General features: G+C 41.8%; 1 protein-coding gene across 7 annotated transcripts in view; it reads right to left on the bottom strand.

The window, feature by feature from the left end:
- ARHGEF28 (Rho guanine nucleotide exchange factor 28) overlaps window positions 1-27,361 on the bottom strand; it is a 118,275-nt gene that overhangs the window by 7,654 nt on the left and 83,260 nt on the right. For 6 of the 7 annotated variants that reach the window (XM_037373264.1, XM_037373266.1, XM_037373267.1 and 3 more), the window contains 11 exons: window positions 26,821-27,075; window positions 25,771-25,847; window positions 24,896-25,074; window positions 24,113-24,207; window positions 23,062-23,244; window positions 20,308-20,439; window positions 19,504-19,589; window positions 15,942-15,980; window positions 15,805-15,852; window positions 13,533-14,012; window positions 10,197-10,497 (listed from right to left, as the gene is read on the bottom strand). In XM_037373264.1, the coding sequence (XP_037229161.1) occupies window positions 10,197-10,497; window positions 13,533-14,012; window positions 15,805-15,852; window positions 15,942-15,980; window positions 19,504-19,589; window positions 20,308-20,439; window positions 23,062-23,244; window positions 24,113-24,207; window positions 24,896-25,074; window positions 25,771-25,847; window positions 26,821-27,075 (1,875 nt within the window). The remainder of the gene's footprint in view (window positions 1-10,196; window positions 10,498-13,532; window positions 14,013-15,804; window positions 15,853-15,941; window positions 15,981-19,503; window positions 19,590-20,307; window positions 20,440-23,061; window positions 23,245-24,112; window positions 24,208-24,895; window positions 25,075-25,770; window positions 25,848-26,820; window positions 27,076-27,361) is intronic. The other variant, XM_037373268.1, reaches the window with a different exon arrangement.

The raw sequence follows: 27,361 nt of genomic DNA, 5'->3' as shown, positions 1-27,361 counted from the left end.
TGAACAAGGCAGGAAATCAATCTGAGAATTTTAATGCTGCTATTTACTTTCACCCAGCCCAACCCTGTGAAAAAGCAGCAGCTGCATTTCTTAGGCAAATAAGCACCTTCATGAATAACAGGTCTTTTCACAAAAAGCAGATGAGCAATTAGATCATAATAGATCCTACATTAATTAGTCTTATCAGCTTTTGGTGCCTTTTTTTTTATTTTTGGTTACAAGACAAGACAACAAAGAATTCAAAGTCTGTGATGAATAAGGTCTGCAACATAACTCTTCTTCATGTCTGTACTTTGGATTTCAATCATGGTAAAATTACTGGAAATACCATCATTCTGCACGTTTCTGTTCTTTGTTTAGTTGTTGGCTTAGGTAAAACAATGCAATTCAGTTTTCAAGTTTTGCCTCATAACTCTTTAGAGAAGTTGGTCTAGAGAATTTGGACCAAATTCTTGGCTGAGACAAAATTCACATTTATTCCAACAAAACTGCTTTATCATAAAGCTCCACAGTGGTTCCAAGTAACTTCTTTGATACTAGTCTTAAAGCTTCAGGTTCCATAGTCACATGATGATGCGGTTGCCTTTTCTTTCAGTAAATCCCAGTAAAAACACTGTTTCTAACACTGGTGTTATCAAATAAAAGATTTTAAAAACATCCCAAGCTGCAACACTGCCAGTGATACCACTCTAACATCAAGTTTAACATCAAGCATGCCCCTAGGTTGAAACAATTAAAAATTTTAACCTACATACATGGCTATGTTATCAGTTGTGTTGGCTTTAAAGCACACAGCTTCTAAGCTATTTTTGGCATACTGTTTTTTATTGCATATCAATGAGAGACTTAAAAATAGGTCTGACTTATTATCATAACTTGTCTATGCATTAAATACCCACAGTCTCACCTTGGCAAGGCATACTGCCTGCCAGCTGTCTGCTTCGGTTTAGTATTAATTTATTTAGGAATGAATTCCCTGTTAAATTGTCTTTGCACTAAGCTTTGAAGCTTTAGATGGTCAATTACAGACACACACATGGTTCAACAGGTATTCTACTAACAATGAACACATGTTTTATTGACCTACTTCTTTTCCAGCTCATTAAACACAGCTGCACTCAAATGATCAAGAGAAAATAACCATAAAACCCCAAGAACACCCTTCCTACAAAGGATCACAAGGAACATGACCAGCTGCCAACGCAGGGCCACTGCTCCACCCAGCACAGCAGCGTGCCCATGCAGGGCACCTCTCCAGGGGCAGGGGTGACCCGTCTGTCTGTGGACAACAACAGGGGGGAAACTCAGGGAAACCTCCGCAGCCTCTTTGTTCTGGTATCTAACCTGGGTGCATCTGAAGAGGGCTGCAACTCTTTCCCCCCAGCCCATAATCTGCAAGAAGGCACGTGGCCAGCAGGCTGAAGTCAAAACAAATTGCATGCAGTGGGTAATGCTCCTGCTTTAATGGTTTCTAGAGAAATGGAAATCCCATGAAGTTACAGACCCAAACAGCATTTCCAAAGGCTGCAGGGACAATGAAACCAGCCCCCCTTTCTGTCACCAGTCAGCACATCCCCACAATTTGCACCCTGAAGGTAAAACACTGCAGTGAAGCTTCCCCTCCTTCCCTCCCGAAGAGAGAAACAGCATTAACCCTGAAAAAAGTGTCTCTGGCACATTAATTCACTCCCTTTGAGACAACAGGGGACATTTACACATCAAAACTATTCTTTTGAGCTCTCTGTTACCACAGACAGACATTACTGTGTTGATTAACTTTGCTTCATATTTTATGGATGGTTTGGGGTTTGTTATTTTTAAATTACAATTTTACTTTGAAATAAGCATTAAATCAAAGACCTTGGCAAACAAACGGTTTAATCCCCAGCTTTTGGCCAGTCTTTCAGGTGCAACACAAAGGACCAGTGCTCTGGACTTTGGGAAACATTTTCTTGAATAGCAGAAGGACGTAACTCTGTTACAAAGCTGAAAGGGAGAGGTCATTTATAAAACACTCCCAAGTCTCCTCCTAGGCACCTTGGTTTTACGTGGTAGTTTCCCAACAACAGACAGATCCATCACCTCTTACTCATAAAAGCCGACAAGATCAAAACTCAAAGTTAAGTGGCTGAGGAATACTAAGCCAATGTATAGAATTGCTGCAGAAGCGAAAAATAAGGCAAAGCACCTGTTTCAAATCAATTACATGCTAGTCTTACACTTTAATAGAAGCTGCTGCTTGTTGATTAATGCAGGAAAAAATATGGGCGTTACTGTAAGTGTGAGAGCATCTGAGAGAAGCCTCTTCCTGATAGTCACAGAGATAGTTGTTCTCCCCTGAGCTCAAAACACAGGGAAAGTGTCACTGATTTTTGACTGCAGTTTGAGGTTTGCACAGCCATTTTTATCCGGTTTTAGTCAGGTTGGCAGGAAGTATATGCACTGATGTTTTCTTCTTGCAGTCATCAAAAAAACCCAGCAAAAATGGAGAAGCTGCACATTCCCCAAGTTTTGCATCTAAGCACAGGAAGTTTCAAGGTGCAAGCGAGTATTTTGAAATGGGTGCCCTTTTTGGTTGCTAGATGCTCTGTGAACATAATAATGACTGTGAAAACAGTTTGCATATAGTCTAAAGGGAAAACTGTACATCAAAGCCAGAAAAAAGCACTATCATCAAATAAGCGTGTACCTCCATCCCTTCAGCCGAGTGCTTTCCTTGAGTGCACGGAACATACTTGGATCCAGTTTCTTCTGCTCCCAGTTCTTTTTGCTAGGGGCAACACTGGTTAGGTGTTAACCCTTAAGCTCAAATTCATCACCATTTCCTTCTGCCTTGCCTCTACTACAAGCTGTCTTTGTCTCCAGTCCCGCAGCTGTGCCTCTGTAGACCCTGGCTCCACTTTGGTATGACTCCCTCTGGTGCCTTCCACCCCCTCACTTCATGTGCTGCAGCTCTGCACCAGCCCCATCCCACGATTCCAGAGAGTGGGCCACTACCCCACAGCAGGAAAAAAAAAAGTGATGCTGTTTCAAAAAACCCTCCTGCACTCATTTTCACCTCCAGCTCAAAACTGCCTGTGTGGAATGCAGAAGCCTTTCTTAGACCCTCAGCCCCTTCCATTGCCGCTGGTGCTGTAATGACAGGTTCCTTTGCACAGGAGACAGCTTCTCTGCAGTTCTTGCTGTCAGGAACAACTATTCTGCCATTCTCAGCCTCAATTAAAACAAAACAAAACAAATCTCTTATCATCCTTGCCAAATATACTAGCTTCCCTGTCTGTCACGTGTTCTTGAATGCGAAACATATTCAATTACTTTTAAAGGCACAAGGGTTTCTTCGATTTTTCTGTGGCAGACCCTAAACAAATACAGCCAAATCACATTTATTTTTGTACCATTTATGTTCCAGCTCTATGTCAAACTTCCAAGGGACACTCAAATAATCTCAGCAGGTGACTGTTGGAAGCCTTCCTATTTGATTAAACTGAAAACAACTTCCATACCAGCATCAAGGCTCCTGCCCTCTACTGCCCCACCAAAAATTTACAGTGGAAAGGAAGTTTTCTATAGCAGAAATAAGATACTCCATGAAATTTCCTCTAGCAGTTTGGCTACAGCCAATATAATTTATGTGGAAGGCAAGTGGGTGCTCCTGTGATGAATGCCAGTAAAAGACAGACAGACAATCTTCCCCAGTTTCTCAATAAATATTTAACAGCAGATGCTGCTGAGGAGGTTTCCTATTACTAAAGCTTCATTAGTTTTACACAACACGCTACAGGCCATTTCCTGGAATATGTAAGGTATTATACTAAATAATTAAAATGATACTGTACTTTTCAAAATAAGCCAGATATACTTGGTGATTCAGCTACATGATTTTACAGGGTGTGTTTGCATACTCAGTATCTTGCAAAATTTGATCATCCATAAGCAGCTTCTCCCAGCCATTAGGCTGCATTATTTATTCACACTTGCGCATCTGTGTCAGGCTCTAACTCCATTACAAAACGTATACAAAACATTTTTCATGTACTAAAGCGGGGCATGTGACCAGGTCTCCAGCCACAGATCACATTACCTGAGGAAAACACGGACCTCCCAAGGTATCCTCCTGACATCAAACAATTAGGAAGACTCTCGCTTTGTGACTGCTTCTCCTGAGAGATCACCTCTTCACCTGTGGACCTGCTGCCAGTGTCACAGCTCTAAGAAACCTTAAGCCGGAGCTGCTTCACTACAAACCAGTTGCCTGGGAAATGACCCCCTGCCCAGGGTCTCTGCTTCGAAACGTGCTCCTTTCGTTCCTTCTACTTCCCTGAAACCCTTCTCTATTGGAACAACCTTACCTAAGTAAAGAATAAACCTGCGTGTAACAGATATGGTCCAAACACTAGAGTTTCATTGATGCCAGTAATTCCACCGATTTCAAAAACCACTGCACTGAAGTCGCTGAACCATAAATACAAGAAAAATGAGAAAGATTTGGCCATCAACCTGTCGTTGTTTAAGAAGTCTGCAGGCAACAAAACCCTGAGCAGAGATTTACAGCAACACCAGTGGTACCTCAAAAGACAGGGATGGACAATCTCTTCACACCATTCATCACCTTAAAGACGTGCATTATTTTGAACTTCTCTCCCAATGAATGAGCTCTAAATGAGAAGGTATTAGAAAGAATAAAGTGAGACAAGCATTACACAGGAAACTCTGTGCTTACATTTGCATACAAAACAAAACCAGAATATCATTAACTGCTTTAATTAAAAGTTATGTAATACTGCTGCATCTCCTGTGCTTATGTTCAGAAATGAGAAAAAATATTTTGAGATGAGAAAATCAGTAACAGAACTATAAAACCCTAGTGCTGCAGAGCTGAAAAGCAAGTGTTACTTGAAATACACTAACTGCAGATGACATACAATGGCATATTTTTCACTTTGGTAACACACTGCCCTGTGATTTAATCCCTTTTGCCATCTGCCTTAAACCAATGACAATGTTATTCCCAAGGCGAAAAAAATGCTTCCCCTGTGATTCACTTCCACCAAGTATCCCACAGACACTGATATCTTATGGCAGAGCACAAAACTCTGTGTTCTGTGGTACGTAGAGGAGACAAATTTGCTGTTTACTGCAGAGTTTAAAGTAAGATCTTACTTGTTCGAGTAAATCGATGCAATTTTGAACTTGGGAGATGTGGGTGTTGATATTATCCAACTTCATATTTTTATATGCTTCTATTTAATTTTATTCTCATTATAACTTATGTTGAGCACTGAATGGGCTCTGTGCTCACCTATGCAGCCATCCATGCTAGGTGTAGAAGGTGTATGTTGAACACTGAAAGGGCAATTTGGAATTGGTTGCATGTTCTCAATTTGGCATCCATTCAATTAAAAAAGACAAGAAGTTTAAAATAGCTCCAACTACCACATCTGCCCAGGAGGCTCCCTGACAAACTAGGAGCCCCATGGTCATGTCAACCTTTACTTTTAAGAGACTTCCCTCCTTCCATCTTCTCAAGTGAAAGAATAGAAATAATTTGCTCACTGCGCAGGGCAAACACTGAAAAAATGGCACTATTAAAAATACTGTGAAACACATCAGAAAAAGCCAAAACAGGCAGAAAAGCATCTTCACACACCATTCCACAGGTGGTAAGGGGTGGGCCTGCGATGCGGTTTAAACAGGAGACATGTAAAGTGTGTTCTGTACGGGGCACAACAACATTCCAGGTCAGAAGACTAGCAGGTTGATGTACGCGGTAGTTCATCCAGCAGCGATAGTACAGAGATTAACTTACAACAGTCACATATGCAGACCTGTGATGACTTTTTTTGTGGGAGCTAGTAATTATTTAACTGGTTCCAAGCAATGAAAGTGATCTTATTCAACAAAGTCCTTAATAAGAGATCCCATTAACCACCTCCAGCACTGGCAGCAGTAGCTATGCTTATTTGAATAAGGCCCCGAGTTACTGAGCTTTGCCCCTTGCCAAAATCCTGTTCTGACTTGGAACCACAAAAGGAAAGATCTTGTATGTCTTCAGATGGCTTTTTAACACTGCAGTACAAAGCATATTTCACCTAGGTTTTATCACACTTGCATCAGCTTTACATTGCATACCTCTTCTGACTGCAACAAATTCATCTTATACAAATATGAGAAAAGAGCCAGGCCCATACAGCACCATCCTCAATGTCCCTGATACAGACATATGCAGGTACTTCTTCCACATAATGTCATTAGGCCATAACGAATGTTAAGGTAGCCAAAAAAATAAACCTCATCTCTGTTATCAATTGGAAACTAAAACAAATGAATCTGATCTACAGTTTTAAGAAGTTCAACAGAGCAATGACCATTAGCACAATCTGCCATAAGGACCAGGAAGGAATTTCTTATAAAGAATAAGAGGAGGGGAGGGGAATGCATTATAGGATACTACACATTGTTTCTGAGGCTTTGCTTTTTTTATATTGCAAATCAAATATTTTGCATCTCTATAAATCACTTTCTTTGATGAAAACTACTATAAATGGATTCTTCTGCAAAAATCACACTATCTCATTTGCTTATATGCATATATGTACAAGTTTCTGTCCTTTAAAAAAGATTAAAATCAATTAGTCAAACAGCTCTGGTTTCGCTCCCTGGTTTTGCACTTGGCTGTTTACAGAGATCACAGTTTTTTCAATGTTCCTCAAAAAGATTTAAATATATTTTTCACTAGATCATACATAAAGATCCTTCATGCTACCACTGCAAATGTCTGCAGAAAAAAACCCTCCAACAATCAAGTTTCAGTGCAGTTTTCCAGATCTATCACTTTTCAACTCTATTCCTAGAGTTACAACATCTGAATAAAACAAACAACAAAAAAAGGCAGTACCAGTGAACAATGCTGTTCACTTCAAAGCTTAAAAGAACTAAAACTGCACTGATTCCTGAAATCAAAGAGGTGAATTGATAGGTAAAACCTTAGGCATCACTTCAGCTGGTTAACCTGACATGTCAATTAAACGCAGGAGTAATTTATTCAATTCTCAGTCTAGTCTGACACAAAACCTGTACTTCCTCTCATTCCTAATTAGCCAAAGTACTTGTTTTCTTTCATGCAGATAATTCCATAACCATTACTGTAAAGCATTAACACATTTTTGTTTCAATCATATTTTCCTCCTGCTGACTGACAGACATTTCCTAGTGAGTGTACTTGAGCCAGTTTCAGCTTTGTGGGAACTCGCCCCAAGGTCTTTAGTGAAGCTCCCTCCCATACACATAAAACGATATATAATCATGATGCTAGCTATGTCAAGAGACACATGTCTTACCTTAGAAAATAAGAATGGAAAATTATGCACTGGAGAAATGTAGCCATTTCCATTTCAGTATATTTATGAAGCTAAATTGCATAGTACTTAACATATGGTAGAATGCAGCATGATTAACTCCCTGACAAGGTGTTCAGGTGGCACTTCTCATTAATTAATTTAAGGAGTTTTTGACAGACCAGACTTCTTACAGGATGCCTAGTAATTCTAGGAAAATTAATGAAAACCAAGAAAATCCTTCTGTGTGCGCACAAAACTTACGATATGCAAGATCTGGCCATGTCTGTATCTGGTACATGGCTATTTCCAGTAAACCATGCTCAGTATTTGTTTCTTAGTTCTACTTTGACTTACTATTTAGGAATGTTTTTTGAATGATGATTATGAGACTTTATATATAAAGCTAGTTGAAAAATGGAGAAAAATGCCATGAAACATTAATCCACACAAAAATATTAAGAGTTTCAGTTAACTTTCAAATTCTTTCTAGTCTTTCTCTCATTGCATCTGTGTTGGTTTTCCTTCACAGTGATTGAAACTGGCTATACCCTGCAGAGGTGTCAGGAAATGGAGACAAAAGGTCAGAGATCTTCTTAAACTCTGCTAAACTCTCTGGTGGAAAAGCATAGCCAAAAAAAAAGCCCAACAAAAAGGAAATTAGCTTCCTTGTATGAAACATTCACACTGCTCAGCTTGATTCACATTGCTTAGGAACAAGTGATTTACATCATTTCCATGTGCAGAGGCATTTGCTGGGGCTTCAGATGCCATCTGTCTTTCAGAGGGAAGTTCGGTGTTCTTCTCATTCCCTGCTGCTCCCCATGCAGTGGCTCCTGATGCATGACCAAAGCAAGTCTGAATTGTGCAGACAGTCAGAGCATAAAATCCCAAATCACAAATGTGACTGTGGAATGTGATGGCACAACTCTCTAGGGGAAAGCTCCTAGCCCTGCACTGAGTGGCTTCACTGCACCACCTGCACCATTGGGATACTGCAAGGATCTGCTGCACTGCTTTGCCAAAGGTGCCTTGTGACTCAATTAAGGCAGGCTTTACGGACATGACTTAGCCAGACAGACTTATTATTACTCTACCTCTTGGGCAGACTTTGTAGCCAGTGCTGGTCCCCAGGCTGCTGGGTCTGAACTGATGCCCTAATTACCAGGGCAGATAAGGATGCCTACACAAGATGCAGTGACAGCAGCTGAACACAAAGCTGGCCTGCTGTAAGTGAACGGCATCTTTACATACAGAAGCTCCACCAGCTTATCTTAGAATCAGTACAATTAAACTGGTACAAGCCAGTTTAATTAAACCAGGTGCTCTCATGTGGGCTAAGTAGAAAGTATCCTGGTTAACTTGCATCTGAAAGTTTGCCAGTGCAAGCTAATCCACTTCTAAGAGGTTTAAACCCACATATGTGTTCCTTTTCAAATTTGCACTAGCTTAGCTAACCCATTAATAAAATTACAACTTCAGTCAAACTAGAACAAGTTTCACCAAGCTAATTATTTAGGCATTTTTAGAAATATTAATCTCTTTTACTAATCAGCTCGGTTTGCTGATTGTGGTGATGAGACTAGCCTGCCCTACCTTTGATTATAAAATGCTATTTTGGGAATCCATGTACCAAGGACTAGTAAGGCTGTACTGTATGCCTGTTTAATATATTACAAGCCCAACTAAGAAGCAAGTTCCTTAATCAAGGACATTTTTATTTGGACAACTTAAAGATTTGATCTAAGACAATTAAAAACCATTGTACCTGTGTATGTTTCCAACTTCTGATACTGCTGCCCACTGATCTTTGCTGTGACCTGACCTCCACACAGCTGGTGTGAGGACAGCAGTCATCCTGCACTGCCAGCTGCAGAAAAGTGGGAGATCAGGTACTGCTGCAGCATTGACTCACCATGTCTCACCTTCAGTTCACAACTGTGCAGGAAGACCCCACCAGATTACTTAATCTGTTATATCAAAAGCACACTACTGTCCCCCTAAAAAGCCTTTTTAGTTGTGTTTTCACATGATGCTCTACAACCCTCACAATAATGAAGGAAAGAGGACCCCAAATCAGATCAAAACTAGCATTGTGCAACACGACAAATAAAACCCAGATAGTTAACGAGTTTCTCATTAGCGTGTTTTCAAGTCCTTCAGGGAATTTTCAGTGCAATGCAGTGTTCAAATAGGTGGCCTCTTATACCTATTTTGATAGCCACTATCAACAACTCCCATGCAATCTATGTATCTTTGGGGGTTCTGGTAAAATGCAAGAATAAAGAAAGGTAATGCAGTAAAAGCTATTTTTACTAACATGGAAACTTACTGTCAAATATTATATTAATCTTTAGAAGTGCTGTAATTTTCTTTCCACAACTACAGAGTCTTTCAAGATATTTTCATTTCATTCTCAATGAAGAAAGAAGGGGGTGTTTGACCACTGATTACCATTTTAAGATGGTAAATCAAAAGTTATTCTAACTAAAAATCATCAAGTAATGTGTATTTTCTAAAACAGCAAATAAAATGCACTTGAAACAGCAAGAGTAACTTCAGCTCACAAAAAAAAAACAACTCAAAAAGCATTGGGAAAATATTTGGAGAGAACAACAGAATTCTGAGTACTATTATTCAGACAAAACAAGGGGTTTTGTAGGTTTTTTCCAAAAGCTTCTTGTACTTCTGATCTGCTTATTTTCTCACCTACCCTCACCAAGTTTGCAAAGTGGCATGCAATTTTTTTAGCAAAATCTACTGCTTCCACCACTACCAAGCTGTCTTCATTCCTAGGACTATTCATTCTGAGAGGCAGCAAACTGCCCATACTAATTGTTAATTAAATAAAGTGTTAATTACCATTATTAAAGGCATCCTTGTTGCTTTTGCAGGAAAAAGACATCTGCTGGTAAGGACCAGTGGATTCCCACAGTGCACTGGTTAATGCTGGCTGACAAGAAGTGTCCATTTCGAGGTCCACCTGATTGTCAGTAGTCCTTGCTATATTAGAATTTGAGATGTTCAGCCCACACACACCATCCTCATAAATGAGAGAAGAATCTGATCTGTTGAGACTGCTTAGAGACACACACACTACAGCTTCATTTAAGTAGAATGTATTTTCACCATGTAAGCTGTCCGATTGATTATGTCCCATTATCTGCAGAAAGGAAAAAAAAGAACAAAAAACAAAACAAAAACACCAAAAAACCAGAGAGCAGCATTTTCACCTTTGTCCAGCACCAGTATCAGAATCACAGAATATCCTTGAGCTGGAAGGGACTATCAAGTCCAACTCCCTGCTTCTTGAAGAACTACCTAAAATTAAACTGTATGTCTATAAGCATCATCCTGAAGAATCCTTTTACCAGGATACATAAAATTAACTGTTAGACAGAATGGGCACTCATAGCAAATAGTCACCTAATTTCCCAAAAGTTAACCTCAAAACATGTTTGATTGGGTGTGCATCCAGGATTAAACAGCAATACATGTTCAATCAGATGTGCATCCAGGATTAAACAGCAATAATCTAGCACATTTTGCTTTAGCTCCCATCAAAACAAAGGAAAATTCAGTAATAACTGCAGAATAGCAAATAACAAAGGGCTGCTACCTGAGGTGCACTGAGCTCTGTTGAGTCCTTTCAGGGGCTTAATATTTTGCCCCACAGCTCAACAAGGTACCACTTCACACACGTGAATCTGTGAACAATGCAATCCAAAAATAACACTGTACCTCACGTAGGCAGGTATCCATAGAGAACAGGTCTGCGGCAGCCAAACTGGGGATGGCGAGCAGTATTCAGCAAGCAGCCATCTCTCCCAGGGGGTCAAAATCCCTGCCTGCAGGTGTTTATCAAGGCTGAGCTCACAAAAAAGCACGAGTAGCAGTGTGAGTTATGCACTGCTGCACAAACTGCACTGTTTGGCCATCCAGAACTAGCTAGTTTCAGTGTAACAGCAAAAACACTGGGCTGGGAGTATCCACTGACTGGCATCCACTCAGACAGCTCTGCTGCAGCCAGGAGTATGGTAGTGGAAAACACAGGACGAAGATGATCCCGAGGCCTGGAATGCATCCAAAGCCATGTAGTTTACTGGAATTAAAAATACAAGTAGTCTTACAGGTGAAATAATAGATTAAGAACTAGTACTCTTTGACAGTCAGCATTTTATTATTTTGCCTGTCTGTGCAGTCCTGGCCACCCCTGCATCAAGCTACTGTCCTTCAACTTTCTCTCCTCAAAAGATCTCAGAAGTCCCATCCGTTAAAGCTGATGGGCAAGTTCAGTTTTGGTTTTATCATCCACTTCTTCGGCACTGCCAAACATGTCAAAAATTGTACTGCAAACTATACTAGTAAGAAGTGCCTTTGGTTTTTGGGCTGGGCAAGCATATAGGGATGTCATGTTCACACGGTGTTCAAAAAAGCTGGGTGAAAAGGGGGAGGTCAGAGGCCAATCCTTCACCCCCTCGTGTAGACACAGGCTTAGACACCGAATGGTCACTGCCTGTTATGGGTCAGTTGTCAACTGAAAAACGAGGGAGGTGATGGCCTGAAGAAATGCCCTGCAGATTTTCTTCTGAAAACGAACACCTTGGGGGAAAAAAGCTGTCTGGGTCAGTGAGCTTTCAATATATGCAAAAAAGCAGGCAAGGTGTTTTGATTTTCAGGTGCTTTAGAGAACAGTAATGGAAACCAAAACCATACCCACCAAGGCAGGGACTGAGGCCAGGTCCCACCAGGCAGGTAAGTACCTAGACAGCTGAGTTCAGGGTTAGCCTCTATCCTTCACCCTCAACAAAAAAAAATAATCATTTTTAGTATTAAATGCTTAAGCAGCTTCAGAGCTATTTTAAATTGCATCCCCTAACAATGACCATCTCCAAGGAACTATGCTGTCAGGGATGGAGCCATACCACGACCTCCTTCCCTGTGGGACTGCTTGTTTCAGGGGAGCAGGACAGCAGGGCTTGACACATGGGGTTCATGGCAGCCTCGTGTTTCCCACTCCCGAAGCAGCCACTTTTCCTCACTGGAGACAGTGCTGTTGTCCAGGAACAAGGCCAGCAGCTGAAGATTTCACTAAAAGCTTTATATGCCTCAGGCATTACCGTAATTTAGCTTTCCTACAAGAGGCAGGAGACACAACGTATCCTGCAAACATAACAGCAAAGCAGAATAAAACACAAACTTTCACACTTAAAATTTCCATCTTCTCAATTTAACACCCATTGGTCTGAGTTTGGCTTGTGTCGGGTACCCAGCTTAAAATTCACAAATGGTTGAGACCGGAAGGGACCTCTGGAGGTCATCTGGTCCAACTCCTCTGCTCAAGCAGGGCTAACCTGAGCAAGTTGCCCAGGTCCATGTCCAGATAGCTTTTGAGTATCTCCAGCGATGGAGACTCACTCCACAACCTCCCTGGGTAATCAGTGCAAATGCTCAGTCACCTTCACAGGAAACAGGTGTTCCCTGATGTTCCGAGGGAACCTCCTGTTTCCATCTGTGCCCATTGCCTCTGGTCCTGCCACTGGGCACCACTGAAAAGAGCCTGACTCTGCTTTACATCCTCCACTTATATATTTATACACATTAATAAGAACCTCCATTAGCCTTTTTTCTCTGGGGTGAATAGTTTCAGCCTCTCCTTACACAAGGGATGTCCCAGTCCCTCAAACATCCTTCTGGCCTTTTGCTGGACATCTATCCCTCCAACTACCTCTATCCCCCCCCAACACATAGCTGTACATCTGTCTTGTACTGAGCAGCCAGAACTGGACAGAGTACTCCAGGTGTGGCTGGAGTAGAGGGGAAGGATCACCTCCCTTGATCTACTAGCAATAGTAGTAATGCAGCCAGGAGACCATTAACCTTATTCGCAGCCAGGGCACATTGCTGGCTTACATTCAGCTTGGTGTCCCGCAGGTCCTTTTCTGCAAAGCTGCTTTCCAGCTGGGTGGTCCCAGCATATAGTGATGCATGGTGCTGTTCCCTCCCAGAGGTAGGACTTTGCACTTCCCCTGATTAAACTTCATGAGGGTTAAACAAGCCCTTAGATATGCCCAAACGTCAGCTTCCCACATGCCCACTCAACCAACAAACCAACTCTAGACATAACCAGTCTATTCATCAAGGAAAGTCCCTCTAGGTCTGCCGTCAGGGATATAATTATGACAAGGAACCACACACCTCATAGCTCCCTGTGGATGACAACAGGCTACTTTGTTGACCATGCTTCCAGTGCCAGAGGAACTGTTTCTGCATTTTCACACTGTCTTTTTCTCTCTCCACCATTTTCTGGCCCTCCTGGAGCCTCTCCAGGCTCTGCTGGTACTCCTGCAGCTGCAGCGCCAGTCCCTGTCGGCTCCTCTCCAGCAGTTCCTCCTGGCACCTGCATTCCCTCTCCCGCTGCCCCAGCTGGCCCTCCCTTGCCTCCTGCTCCCGCTGCCGCTGGTCGCATTCACGTAGCCACCGCTGCTGCTCTTGCTGAAACTGCTGCTTCAGTTTGTGTATGTTGGCCAGCTCCACCCGTTGTTTTTCCAGATTCCGGTATTTTTCTTGCTCCAGAAGGAGGTTTAGCCGAGAACCATGGCCTCGACCAATCTTCTCGTTCTCTTGCAGGAGTAACCTATGGAGCTCTCTGTGGCTGTCCTGGATAGTTAGTGCTGCCTAGACACCGCAACAAAATCAGACACAAATTAAATATTAGCAGTAATCCATTTCTGTATTTTTACATAGAAGCATTATATAAAAATGCTTCAACCTCCTTTAATATCGACACTTAATGCTTTTTGGGAGGTTGTTCTTCATGCAAGTAGAGAAAATTCTGCATTCATGCCTTTGCCAAGAGATGTTTCTAAAAACAAACCATTTTAAGCACTTCTAACATGGCATCTACCTTACACTTAGTAGTATTATATATGTTTATGTTACAGCTGTGCATATGCACTTCAGTTACAGCTGGGGTCCTGTTCTGTCAGAGGATTTTAAGTAACATAGGAAAAATGATTTTCCATGGTTAAAGAGGGCATTAAGGCACTGGGAATGCTACTCTCACCGAAGTATTCCTAACACATATGTGACTTACTCAGATAAAACTGTACTGTTTCCATTACAGCTCACTCCAGCCCTAAGGCTCTCTTTGCTAACCTGCAACAGCACGGTCCTACTAACATCAGTCCTACAGACACCTGCCAGCGTAGCTGTGTCATCAGGACCATATTGCTACAAGCTGCTGACCAAGATACCTGTGCCAGGAGAAATCTGCAGTGTAGTAATGATTTCAGGTTTGATGTTTCAACAGTATATTTTACAACTGAGAGTGCTATATTCTGTCCTTTACAAGGATGCTGTGGCACTGTTTGCTTTAAAGATTGTAACATCCTCCAATAACACAAAAATAAATAGCTGGGATTAAGAAGAAAGAAAAGCAGGAAAGCCCTAGATCTGCTGAGGCACTTACTGCACAGCCTATCTTCAAGAGCTGACATGGGAATCTACTTCAGCAGACATTCCCAGAGAATTCCCACAGCCCTATTACCCCATGCTGTCCACCCCAGAAAGTTTTTAACTTTATACAACATGCAATTCCCACTCTTCTTGGCTGTTCCTCCAGTATTGGGTCAGTTCTGCTGATTTGTAAACAGGGCAAGGACAGGAGCTTCTGCTTGTTTCTCTGCACCTTACTGCTAACTCATGGTCTGAATGATTAAGGCATGATCCCAAGCCTTACTTTACTGCCTCTCTGATGTTAAGCTATCTGTTTTTCAGTTTTTCAGAAATTTTTCCTGGATTAAAAGGTTTTAATTTTGCTTTTGCATTGCTGCAATACACTTAACTTGTAAACCTGAGGGTTCCAGAGTTATTATGGAATATGCTAATGTCAAAAGGGTCTAAAAAGTAAACACACTCAAATGAAACATTTTAAAATAAAACATAAAACTGCACCTAAATAAGAAAAAAATAAGTCATAGCATTCAAACTTTGCATGAAAGAGACAAAACATTCAGACTAAGGCCCTACAGAATTGACCAAGATTGAAATATCTAAAATGGATTGAGTTCGCTACCTAACTGGCAGAGGCACTGTTTACTAGTAGCCAAGAGAATATTTTAAACAAAATGCTAATTTTTTCCAATATCTGAACTGTAATTTCAGAACTCTGTACATGAAATTACATCAGTTCAGAGACATCACTAGATTTCTGGACTCCACACACATCCTTCTGCCGGGGTGGGGAAGAATTGATCTCCAAGGAAGCAAGCAAGTTTTAGTTAGTTCTTAAAAGAAACCCACCACTGATGAAGAACAAAAATAATATTATATGACAACTTATGCAACAGTGGGTAGAGATAAGTATCCACTGACATAACATCTAAAAGTAGGGCAACATGAAAAAAGAAACTTAAGAAGGATATTATCAAGACTAATTACTCTACAAAGCTAGCAGTGGAGTAGTCACCTGTATGCTGTACAAGAGACGCGTTAAGTTCTGGATTGCTTGTACAATCTAGAAAATAAGAGAGAAAGATTTTCAAAGGTTGGACCACTGTTAACTAAATAGTTATTACATTCTGTCTGGGGTTTAAGTAAACTCACCTCTGTCCCTGTAGGTCCTGGGAAACTCACACTTCCTCCCTAAAATAAACACAGGCTGCTTTAAAAAGTAGTTTTTAACTTTAGAATTGTATCATCTAGGTTTGGGGGGCATTGTTTGTGGGTTGTTTTTTTTAAACTAGTGGAGACATTCATATCACTAACATATGCAGTGCTGAGTCAAACCTTTTCGTGGGTATGTGAAAAAAGACAGAAGCAATAACCTGCACAGTCTAATAATTGATCAACGCTGGAGTTTCCAGGGAAATTACTAGAGATTCTAAGCACAACTGTAAAAACAAAAATATTTCATCCACAATTTTATTCCTCTCATGACTAATACTACACAGAAAAGACATTTCCATTCATTCATTGTTTACCTGACAGTTTTGAAATACAGTAACCAGACTTCTGCATATACAGCACAGTGGGTTTATATTACTTATAGTAGGATGAAACAGTACAAGGCACTTCAAAAAGAGATATATTAATGTAGCAAGAAGCTAGCAGAAGTCATGTTAGTGGGTCACTGCAAACACTTTAGAAGCACTGTGAGGTGCTGAGCAAAGGCCGCGTGCCAGTGTGGTTATTATTGTCCACTACAGTGACGCTCAGCCATTTCACGCTTTCCTTTTCCTAAGAAGCTTTGTAAATTTATGGGGTGAAGCCACCCATAATCCTTTCACCATGAAGAACAGCTCCTCTGAGAAAGATAAGGTGAAACGGTGGAGAAATAAAACACAATTTCTGAGGCTACACTGAAAAGACTTCCTATATGATTCTTCTCTTCTTTTTTTTTTCTTCAGAGGAGCAGAGGAGGGTTTGGGTAATATTTGCTCTCTCTCTAAGTTCTCTACCGAGTCTCATTTTCCACCACAAGTGAGCAAAGCAGCTGCTCCATTTAGCTGCAATAACTAAAAATGAAGGTGAAAAAGGTCAGGCCCCAAAACGCAGCTCAATGCACACAAGCTAGGGGGAAAGGAAGCACTGGCTACAGCATTTCCTCCACTCCTTTCTCTCATTATCTCCCTTCAGTATTTCCCTCCATTCCCTTCCCACATCTTCACCTCCTCCTCTGCTTCTCACTGCACCCAGGAGCCGTGTAACTGCTTCACTCTGCTACGAGGAGCAGAGGACTTTGCACAGATGCCTCTGTGCAGCACAAGGACCAACACAAGGGAGATGTGCTTTCCCTTTGCTGGGTGGCCAAGACAAGCAGTGGGCAAGGAGGAAACAGCAGGGCCAAGAGGGAGACAGGGGAGAAGGGGATGCTGGCAGGGTGAGGAAAAATGAATGTTCAAAGAAGAGCCCACATGCTGAACAAGAGTGGGGTTTCTTTCAGTTCTGGAAGCCCTTTTTAAATTTAACGAAGGAGGTGTCGAGGGGGATTGAAGGCTTAGCCGGCTTTGGTACGGCCAAGGGGTAGCAAGTGACCAGCCCAAGCGCCTGTGGTCTCCCTGCTGCAGCACCACTTGGGAGATGAGTCCAAGGCAGGTTTAGTTGAGCTAGCTGGGGTGACAGCGGCATTGCAGCTGCACCGCTACAGCCTCAGCACAAGCCCTGTAAGCCCAGCTAGATCCAAAGCAAAATATTCAACTGTTCAACCTGTGCTGCAGGCCACCGCCACCTCCCTGCCACTCTCCCCTATCACCTTGGTTCAGAACAACGAGCAGCAGTGGAGATGAAGTCAGTCAGATCCCAGGGCAGGCAGTGCGCACAGTGCCTCAGACAAGCCTCCGGAGATGCGATTACAAGGCAGGAGCAGGGGGGACAAGATGGGGACCACCTCTCACAGCTGCCCACTTGGGACTCCACGTGTTGCACAGGCAATGCTCTTCCTTCTGATGCTTGGTCAGCATCTAACCCCCACGCCGGGGGCTTTCGTTCGGGCTGTCCGGCTCTTTGTTTGCAGGTTAGCTGGCCAGGCGCGGTGCTGCCGCCCCACAGCCCCCGGACCGCACACGCGCCCGCGAAGCCCTTCCCTGCCGGCTTTGTTTGCTCCTTCTGCCACCTGCTGGTAAATCTGGTTATGACACGGTAAGATGTGACACGAGTCTTGCCCAACTAACAGGCCAGACCAGAAGAGTAACTTAGGGTGGAAGAGCTTGCTGCAGAACCCCCTAGCCCAGCTGCAGCTCAAAGCTGGGCTCGCTCCAAAGTCAGAGGAGGTTGCACAGAGTCTTCTCCAGTCAAATCCGGGAAACCTCCAAGGATGGAGATCCCACAACCTCTCTGGACAATCTGTTCCTGCTTGATCACCCTCACCGTGATTTTTACTTACACACAGTCAAGCATTTCCCTTGCTGCAACTTACAATTTTGGATACTCATCCTTTTGCTGTGCACCTCCGAGAAAAGCCTGGTCTCTGTCTTTGCTATAACCCCAATGGTAGTGTTTTCATGTGGAGCTACCAGAACTTCTAACGGGGGTTTGATCTGAACCCCTCTATCCTTTATTAGGTTATTTTATTTGCTCTCACATAGCTTCTGTGCTGCCCAACTTGGAATTTTGTTTTCATCCCATTTTTTCCACACATACAGTTTCTCCTGCTCCCTTCTAACACAACAGTCTTGGTAAGTAAGGTGACCTAGAGCTGAACGTGAGGCAAGGTTATAGGGAGATTAGTGTATTAGCAAGAGGTTTCCAGAAATAACTAGAAAAAAAACCCCAAGGTTTCAGGCACACAAGCCCTCTTTCAGAGCTGATGCAAACACAATATGCTAAGGCTAAGTATCTCCTTTTCTAGTGAACTTTGCTTTCTATTTCAAGTCATGTATCTTCTGTCCTCGTCTCTCCCCTTTATTCCTTTTGTGGTCCTGCTTCTTCCCCTAAGGACTCCACAATCACAGTTCACTTTACTTCCACACAGTAATTCATACTGCTCTTACTCTAACACTGCTGCTACATGAAATTTGCCATTCCTAATTTTGCCCAGAACTGACTTTTGATTCTGCTTTTCCCCCACATTTGCTTATGAGTTACAGAACTTTGAAAAATGGGCAGTTTCTCTTCTACTCTCTAATTGCTCCATTTTGTTTTAATTCAAGATTCTGAAGCAAGCTGGTGTAAGACAATCCATCCTATTTTATGTGCTTGTTCTCAGGACGAAGCTCTTCCAATGCAAAAGTCTTCCTCGCATTAGCTGAGGTCTCTGTCATTGCAGAAGACTTTCATCATCCTGTGAATAGGAGGAGGGGGTAGAGGGAATACTGTTGTCAGCTCCATAGACATGGATGCATTGAATGATGACAGCAGAGAACCAGGCTCTTAAGTGGCCCATACGTAGTACAAAGACACTGTGGCTGTTATTACAACCCACCAATCTGTAATCCTGGCAGGAAAATTGTTCTGCTTCTAAACTGTTTATGATTGCTTTTTAAAAATTCATTATAAATTGCAGTGACCTCTACTAAATTTAATTATGTGGATTTGGGTGAAATGTGCCTATCACATGCTTGGTGTTTTGGAACGGTCTTTAGACACCCCATACAAATTTGGACAGCATTTACATTCCCAGTGCCCACAGTGCTATGTGCAACACAGGAAGAAATACCAGTTACAATACCTTATCTTCTAGACTGGCACTTGCCATTTCCTTTTCAACACTGAGATCAACTTCAGATGATTCTTCAGTTTCTTTTATTTCTGCATCTAACAAATAGAGCCCCAATAAAATGCAAGAGAAAGGTTTCAAAGCATATTCAGACTAGAGAAACAAAGGGCACACTCTTTTACAGTTACTCACAGGATGCTGCAAATAGAGATTTACGTAATGTGAAGTCACATAATGGATTCTAGGCTCCGGAGAAACAAATTCGTAAGCCACAATGAAACAGACAGGACGATGAGGTTTTCCTACCTTAAAAATTAGTGTTTCACTTAGGAAAGCTCGGAAGTAAGTATAGCCATATCACTAAAAATGCTCTGCAGCAATGGATTACACAGGACTTTATTTGCGTATTTGTTGTAATAAATCCATGCTACCTTTTACAGCTGAAATCACTGGAGTGTCAGTCCTGGTTTTCAGGCCTTCTGACAAAAATTGGCTAACTTTGGAAATGGCGTATACTGCAATATAGATTTGCTGTGGAGCTGGACAAGAAAGCATACGGAGATACACAAATCTGACTCTATGTTGCTGAACGCAGACATGTGCTACAGAAAAGGTACAGTGGATGCAAACCATCCATTTACTTCAGTTAAGTTATATGACAATTTACACTATCTGAGTATTTGCCCAAAGACAATGTTTATTACACTATTTTCTATTAATTCTGCCACAGACTGAAAAAGCTTTCCAACAAACCAAAATAATCCAGTATCAATTATTTTAGTATTCTGAATATGTAAAAGCACCAAATTTACTCACCATGAGGAACAGATTCCAAGACTTCATTGGCACTAAATCTGTGCTTCAGACTTGATTCCTCAGTACTTTTCTCTGGCGGCCTGTCTGTCCCACTCACTTGTGATGTCGTTACAGCAACATGGAGACTTTCAACTACAGAGAAGAACATGCAGAATTAGAGATGCCCCTTAAATAGTTCCTTAATTCATAAAACAGTGACACAGAATCATAGAATAATCTAGATTGGAAGGGACTTTCAGAGGTCATCTAGTCTAATGCCCTATGCCAAGCTGGTTCAACTAAATTGGGTTGCCCAGCGCCTGGCACAGACAAGTTTTTAACATCTCCAAAGATGGAGACATCACAGCCTCTCTGGGCAACCTGCTCCAGTTTTTGACCACCCTCACAGCATGTAATTTTTCCTTTCATTTAATTGGAATTGCCTGTGTTCCAACTTGCACCTGTTACCTCTTATCCTATCACCATGTGCCTCCACAAAAATCTGGCTTCTCTGTATCCTCCTATCTGGCAGCTGAGGACAGCAATGAGATCCCACCAAGCTGCCTTCTCTCAAGGCTGAACAGCCCAACTATCTCAGCCTTTCCTTGGATGTCACGTGCTCCAGCCCCCTGGCCATCTTGGTGCCCTTCACTGGATTTGGTCCAGTTTGTCCATGTCTCTCTTGTCCAGGGGAGCCCAGCACTGGTCACAGCACTCCAGACAGAACTTGGCAGGAGTCAGTAAAGGAAAGATCACCTCCCTCAACCTTCTGGCAACTCTTCTTCTAATGTCTCCCTAACCCTTGTGGACGCCTTTGCCACAGGGGCACACAGCTGCCTCATGGTCAACCTGCTGTCAAGTAGGACTCCAAGGTCTACTTCTGCAAAGCTATTTTCTATCTAGCCAGTGTCCAGCCTGTACTAACACACACACTTACTCCATCCCAGATGCAGGACTTTGCTCTTGTCTTTATCAAACTTCTAGGGGTTTCTCTTAGCCCATTTTCCCAATCTGCAGAGGTTTCGCCAGCACGCTGACCACCCTGCCTCATTTGGTGACAGCCAAATTGAATGTACTCCATCCCTTAGTTAACTTCATTAGTAAATATTGTGAACAGTATTGGTGTCAGGATCCATCCTTAAGGGAAGCTGCCAGCTGGACATTGTATCAGTGATCACAATCCTTTCAGCCCAGCCGTTCAGCCCATTTTCCATCCAGTTATGTAGTCTATATCTCACCAGTTCAGCTGTAAGGATACTATAGCCAATGCAGACAGTGTTGAAGGCCTTGCAGATGTCAAGGTAAACAACATGCACTGCTCTCCTCTTATCATAAAACCCATCAGGCTGGTCAGACACAATTTGCCCTTGATAAATCAATGCTGGCTGTTCCCAGTCACCTTCTTGCCCTTCATGTTCTTGGAAACAGCTTCCAAGAGGATCTGCTCTATCACTGTCTCAGAGACAGCAGTGAGGCTGACTGTTTTGTAGCTCCCTATATATTCCTTCTTGAGGAGGGGTATGATGCTTGCCGCCTTCAAGTCATCATGAATTTTTCCTGATGACTGTGACCCTTCAAAGAAAGCAGCCTGATAGTGACATCGGCCGGCTCCCTGAGCAGCCTTGGGTTTATCCTGTCTTATCTCATGGATTTGTGTACATTCAATTTGCTTAAGCACTTCCTAATTCTATTTTTCTCTACTGTGAGCAATGCTTTATTCCTGTAGAGACTGCTATTAGCAATAGACTATTTCTGCTCTGGAAAATGATCCCCAAAAATTGCCTACAGTGTAAGCAACTGTAAATTCCTTACAGTGTGCTGAAGAGTCCTGAAATTCAGGACACCAACATTAGCATGGGGGAAAGTGAAAATCAGAAGTGGGTAGAATGAGGTGTGGAAGTACAGGCTGCCATTTTAGCTAAAATGACATTTACTATTGCTTCACTGACATTCCCTACCCAAGTTCTATCAGTTTAATCAATAAAATGCAGACCTCATAATGATGATGGAAACCAACTTTCGCTACTTTATCAGTTGAAATGTGATTATTAGCCCACAGCTCTGTGTCTAGGTGATGCTAAAATCTTGTAGTCCTTCTTGAATAGCATACAGCCCATGCTGGACATGGCTCAGTTTACCAGGATTCTCTTCAGCTGAATTTAGCAGGAGTTTAGCCGAACTTCCAACCAGACTAGGTATCCACAAACACCACTCCCTTCTTTCCTTTGGAGGACAGTGTTGTAGGTAGCACAAGGTTATCATCTCTCTGTTAGATAGTATGCAGAGAAACCACAGCTCCTACAGCAATTCTGGCAGGCATTTCTTGGCAAATCTGCCAAGACCATCTGCAGTTTGGCCTGTATATGAACCTACATGGTTCTGATCAGTCATCAAAGCAACCAAGTTAGGTGAAGGTTGGGGACTAAATGTAATACCATACTGCATCCTATGATCTGCTTCACAGGGCTGTACTGCAAGGATGACAGCTAAGGAAACAATCCTCAGTCGCAACCTAACACCTTGTCCCTACCTGCCTGCATATGATGTTATGCAATAAACATATCCCTTACCTTACAGTATGGCAGGTATCATCCCGTGCATCTGACAACTATAAACTTCAGAGACTTCTCTTCAATGCCCTTTACCAAGTTTTAACACTGACAGTTCTTGACACTTGCCAGAATCACAGTACAAGGCAATACCGCTATACTTTGTTCCCTTGAATTATCCGCCCACATGAAGAGCCACCTGTCTGCTCTACCCATGCAAACTCACCTTCTCTGAGCGCTGCTGCCAACAATGAAGCAGCCTGTGGAGTTTCTCCAGAATCAGGTTTTATAAGAAGATGAGGTTCTACATGAACATCCTCAAACCCACTCATATCTCCCAGTTCTGCATAGATATGCAACTTCTCTTCCAAGTAACTACAGATCTGCTGGTCCTGGTTACTCAGTGATTCTGTCAACCAAAATTGAAGACTCTATTAATAATCATCCTGCAGGCAAAGCATGCCCCCCAGTCACCCTTCTAATCCTTACATCACATAGACATTGCTGATTCGAGTCAGGCCTTTTTTAAGTGGCCAGGAACCAAACTAAACCCATAGTCTGTCCTAATGAAAGCTTGCACAGACCCCAGCAGAGGGCCAGGCCACTGCCCTACCCTGATGAGGTGGCCTTAGCTGCGCTGGGCCCTCAGCTACCTCCTGTTGCACCCACAATGATCAATGCTGGAAAAGCACTTTGTTCAGGCAGCCAAGATGTGCTGATGCAGTGTCTTAACATCAAAGAACAGCTACTCTCAGTAGAGGTTGTCCTTCCCTGTAGCTCCCTACAGGAAGGACACTGCTGGAATTTCTCTCCTTGCAGCAATACAACAATGTGGAATTTAGGCGTAGGGGAACCAAGGAAGCTGAATTTATCCCTATTGGCTACACTTTCAGATAAAAATAACAGCAGCAAAGGTTGAAATGCCATAAAAAAGCACAACGTCACACAATTACTTAAGATTTGACATATTTTCACAAACGTGGAACTACCTGGCCCTGAGAGTAATCTGGGAAATTCAGTGTTTATTCTGAAAGCATCCACTTTTCTTTTTCTTTTTTACTCACGGTAATGCATGAAAAATATAAAGTGTTTGGAAGAAAAATGGTTCTCTTTCAATAAACTCACATTATACCATCAGATCACCAGAGCCTTCTCTTCTGTGACTCTACTCTACTCATTATGCACTCTGAACCCACCAGCCACTATGGGCACATGATTCATTCATCCTGAACAGTAAGGATGCAGGAGCTCTCAGAGTAGCAGGAAATGTACCACACCTTGACATTTCTGAATTCTGGATGCTCTGGCCTCAGCAATACGTCTGTCCTCATCAGATTCACTCATTTTTCCTTCTTCTTCTTCCTCGGGACAACTTCATTGTTGAAGGAAGATGAAAAACAAAGGTGGATAAAAAGCAAAATCTGCACATCATATATTAATCTTCAGTAACAGTTTTGTGTTCATAACAAACAGAACACAGCATCAGCACCAACTTTTGCTACAATCCAAAAGCATGCCATTTGTTTCTTTAAAAAGCAGTAACTGGACATAAACCAGAGTGAAGGATTCCTTTTAATTCTGGTAAGGCTGCACTATGCAGCAAGTGGGTGGCTCGCCCTCACACAGGTTTGCTGTGCTAAGCGTAAGCTTAGGTCCCATAAGGAACAATGCATTCCTTGCCATTCTAAAGGAGCCAACACCAAGATAGCAGGCATGATTGGGGATTTCCCCAAAATGGTTGTAAGGACACCTGCAGGACTCTGGAAAGCATCCAGTGCCAAAGGCAAAGGTGAGGGAAGCTTACAATGGCTGGTAAGGACATCTAATGAGGAGTGGAAAGGGTCTGCTAATTTAGTGGGAAATCAGAAGTAACATGGGAAGTTTGGCAGAAGCAATAGTGAGGTTTTGGGATCTGTGAATCCTGAGTTCAGCAGAAAACTCAGCCTCACGGGATGGATCCAGTGCAACGGAGAACAGAGAGCATGCTGCCATGAAAATATCCAGCTGCCTCCTGTCTGCTTTTGACTGGCAGGATGAAAACCAAAAGCCTTTTCCTTTACCTTTCCACTGCATCTTGAATATGCCTCATCCAGTTGTTACGTTCCTCTCTGGAGTTGGTATGAATCTCATACATCTCAGGCCCTGCAGATGAAGCGCTAATCAGAAACATCCCCCTTTCTTCGTTGGCTACTTCTCTTACTATGAGCCTCTGAAGGGAGATAACGGAAGGCTTCTGGTCCTGGAGGAAACAGTCACAGCACATGTAAATGATAAATGACAAATGACTCTCTTATAGAACATTACACTTTCAGAAAAGCATGACTTTTCAATTAATTAGACTAATTCTAGTCCTGGTATAGTCAAACTACGTATGTTCTCACCATGTGCAAGAAGCTGAGAATTCTGAGTTGTCAGGCATCTTTTTAAATTATTCTTTAATTTTAAAGAATATTACGGTTTTTATGAACAAGTAAAGCACTGGGTATGTGCTAAAAAGCAAATCCCAGAGGCTCAATGATACTGAGGCACAGTGTTCATATAATGTTTACTTTTATATAGTGTGGGTACTTTTCTCCATGAACTTTCATACATTTTATGTGTTTTTACTATTACACTTGCAGTTAAAATTATTCTTCTGTTTTGTTTTACGGAACCAGGAGTTAAAATTATTTGAGAGAGCCTGCTCTGCTTCCCACCTTCATAATCAGATGAGGCATGACACTAAAAATATCATTCTGTTATTTTCATCTTTCTTCCTAAAAAGATGATTTAATTTTGAAAATAAATTTAATTTTCCATATACTGGCATATTAATGTCCTGAATACACTACCAGGATTTTAGGGGGGAAAAGGCATTATGCAAAGGACCTAATTGTCAAGAAATATACAAATAAATGTGCAATGTGTATATTCAAACATCTGATAATATACTTACAACAGCTGCAAAGATGTATTTTTGGTCTTTTTCTTGTAAGAACAGTAGTACATCAGTTAGAAGGAGAGCTAAGATGTCTTAAAATTAGAAAAGGAAAAGAACGTTTTGTAATTAAAGTTATTATGATTACAAATAATTTCTTCTTTTATCCTTAAAATGGAAAAAAGCCCTGATCTGTAAACATCCCATGGAATTCTACAGTAAACTAAATAGGAAATATTTGGATTAGCCTATGGTCTGCATGAAGCAACTGCATGCCATCACTTTGTATATCCCAAGAAAGACGACACTTCCTGCTGTCTGCCCTCCTGCAGCACTGTGCTGGAGCACTGGGCCAGGGAAAGAGGAAATCCTCACTCCAATGTCAGTGGAGTCACAGGCAACTCACAAGCAACCTGACAAAGACTACCCCACATAAATTTTGTTTTGCTTATGCTGTAACATATACTCACTGCACAGTATTACACTGGTAAAAGTATTTCTGGAATAACGATGAACAGATAGATTTATGAAGTTGCACAGCAAATGTTAGTAAACTCCAAAAAATCCCAATCCCTACATGTGATTAACACCACAAATCGAATTCTGGGCTTGCATTTAAAATTTGAGCTCAAGCCAAATATGACTTCAGGTCTTCTTTTCCACTGCAGATGTCCCAGTACCACTGAAGAACAGCACATGATTTTTCATGCATCATTTTCAGTGGCCAGTACTATGAACAACATAAATGTACAAGTCAAGATTCTGTTTTATGGGATAAAAACTGCAAATCAATCAAGTAAAAGGAGGGGACTGGAAGAAGAAATGCAGCTGATGGCTTTGTACACAAACTTGTCTTCTTACCCAGATACACAGTGTATTATCCACAAACCCTGGCAGCTTCTGGAACTACTCTTCTAGCAATTAGTGGCATATTCTCAATACCATTATCTCAGAGAATCATGTTTGCAATACAGCATAATAAAGTATTTTCATTCTTAAATAAAAAAAAATCTTCATATCTTATTTGCAAATAAAGGGTTAAAGGACTTTACAGCTTGGACGGAATACCTTTGAAACGACCAGTTGCTGTCTTCCAGTACACTAAACCTTCATGAAGAAGTATCCTCTCCTTCCTCGTCAGGTCTTGCTTCCTAAAAACATGCCCATTTTTCAGCTTTGTATATGTTTTGTTTTCAGTTCTACTGAGAATTTCCAACAGCTTTTGCTTCTTCTCATATTCATTCACTTTCAAATCTACCGCTGCAATCACATCCTTAATTAGACCAAGGGCTTTGCACAGGTCTTTTTGTTCTTCTGTTCCTTCTGTATGAAATAAAAAACCCCACAATATGATAGTAGTCAGCATATTCAAGAAAAGATATCATTCCTTACTTTCTGGGAACAATCAACGTGACTCAAAGTTGATAAATATGTCATTTTCAGTTGAACCTGGCAACCAATTTACCAGAAATATTAGAGGCATCTACCTTTGTTTTACTTGCCTATTAAAAGATGACACATAGTTCAGATTTATTCATTAGTCTAAACAACACACTGAATGATTTCTGACATATTTGTGAGCTGTTAGCATTCAAAAAAAATTACTGGC

This window comes from Falco rusticolus, chromosome Z (genome assembly GCF_015220075.1).
Source record: "Falco rusticolus isolate bFalRus1 chromosome Z, bFalRus1.pri, whole genome shotgun sequence".
Taxonomy (NCBI): Eukaryota; Metazoa; Chordata; class Aves; order Falconiformes; family Falconidae; genus Falco; species Falco rusticolus.
This window is presented reverse-complemented; position numbering and strand designations above follow the sequence as displayed.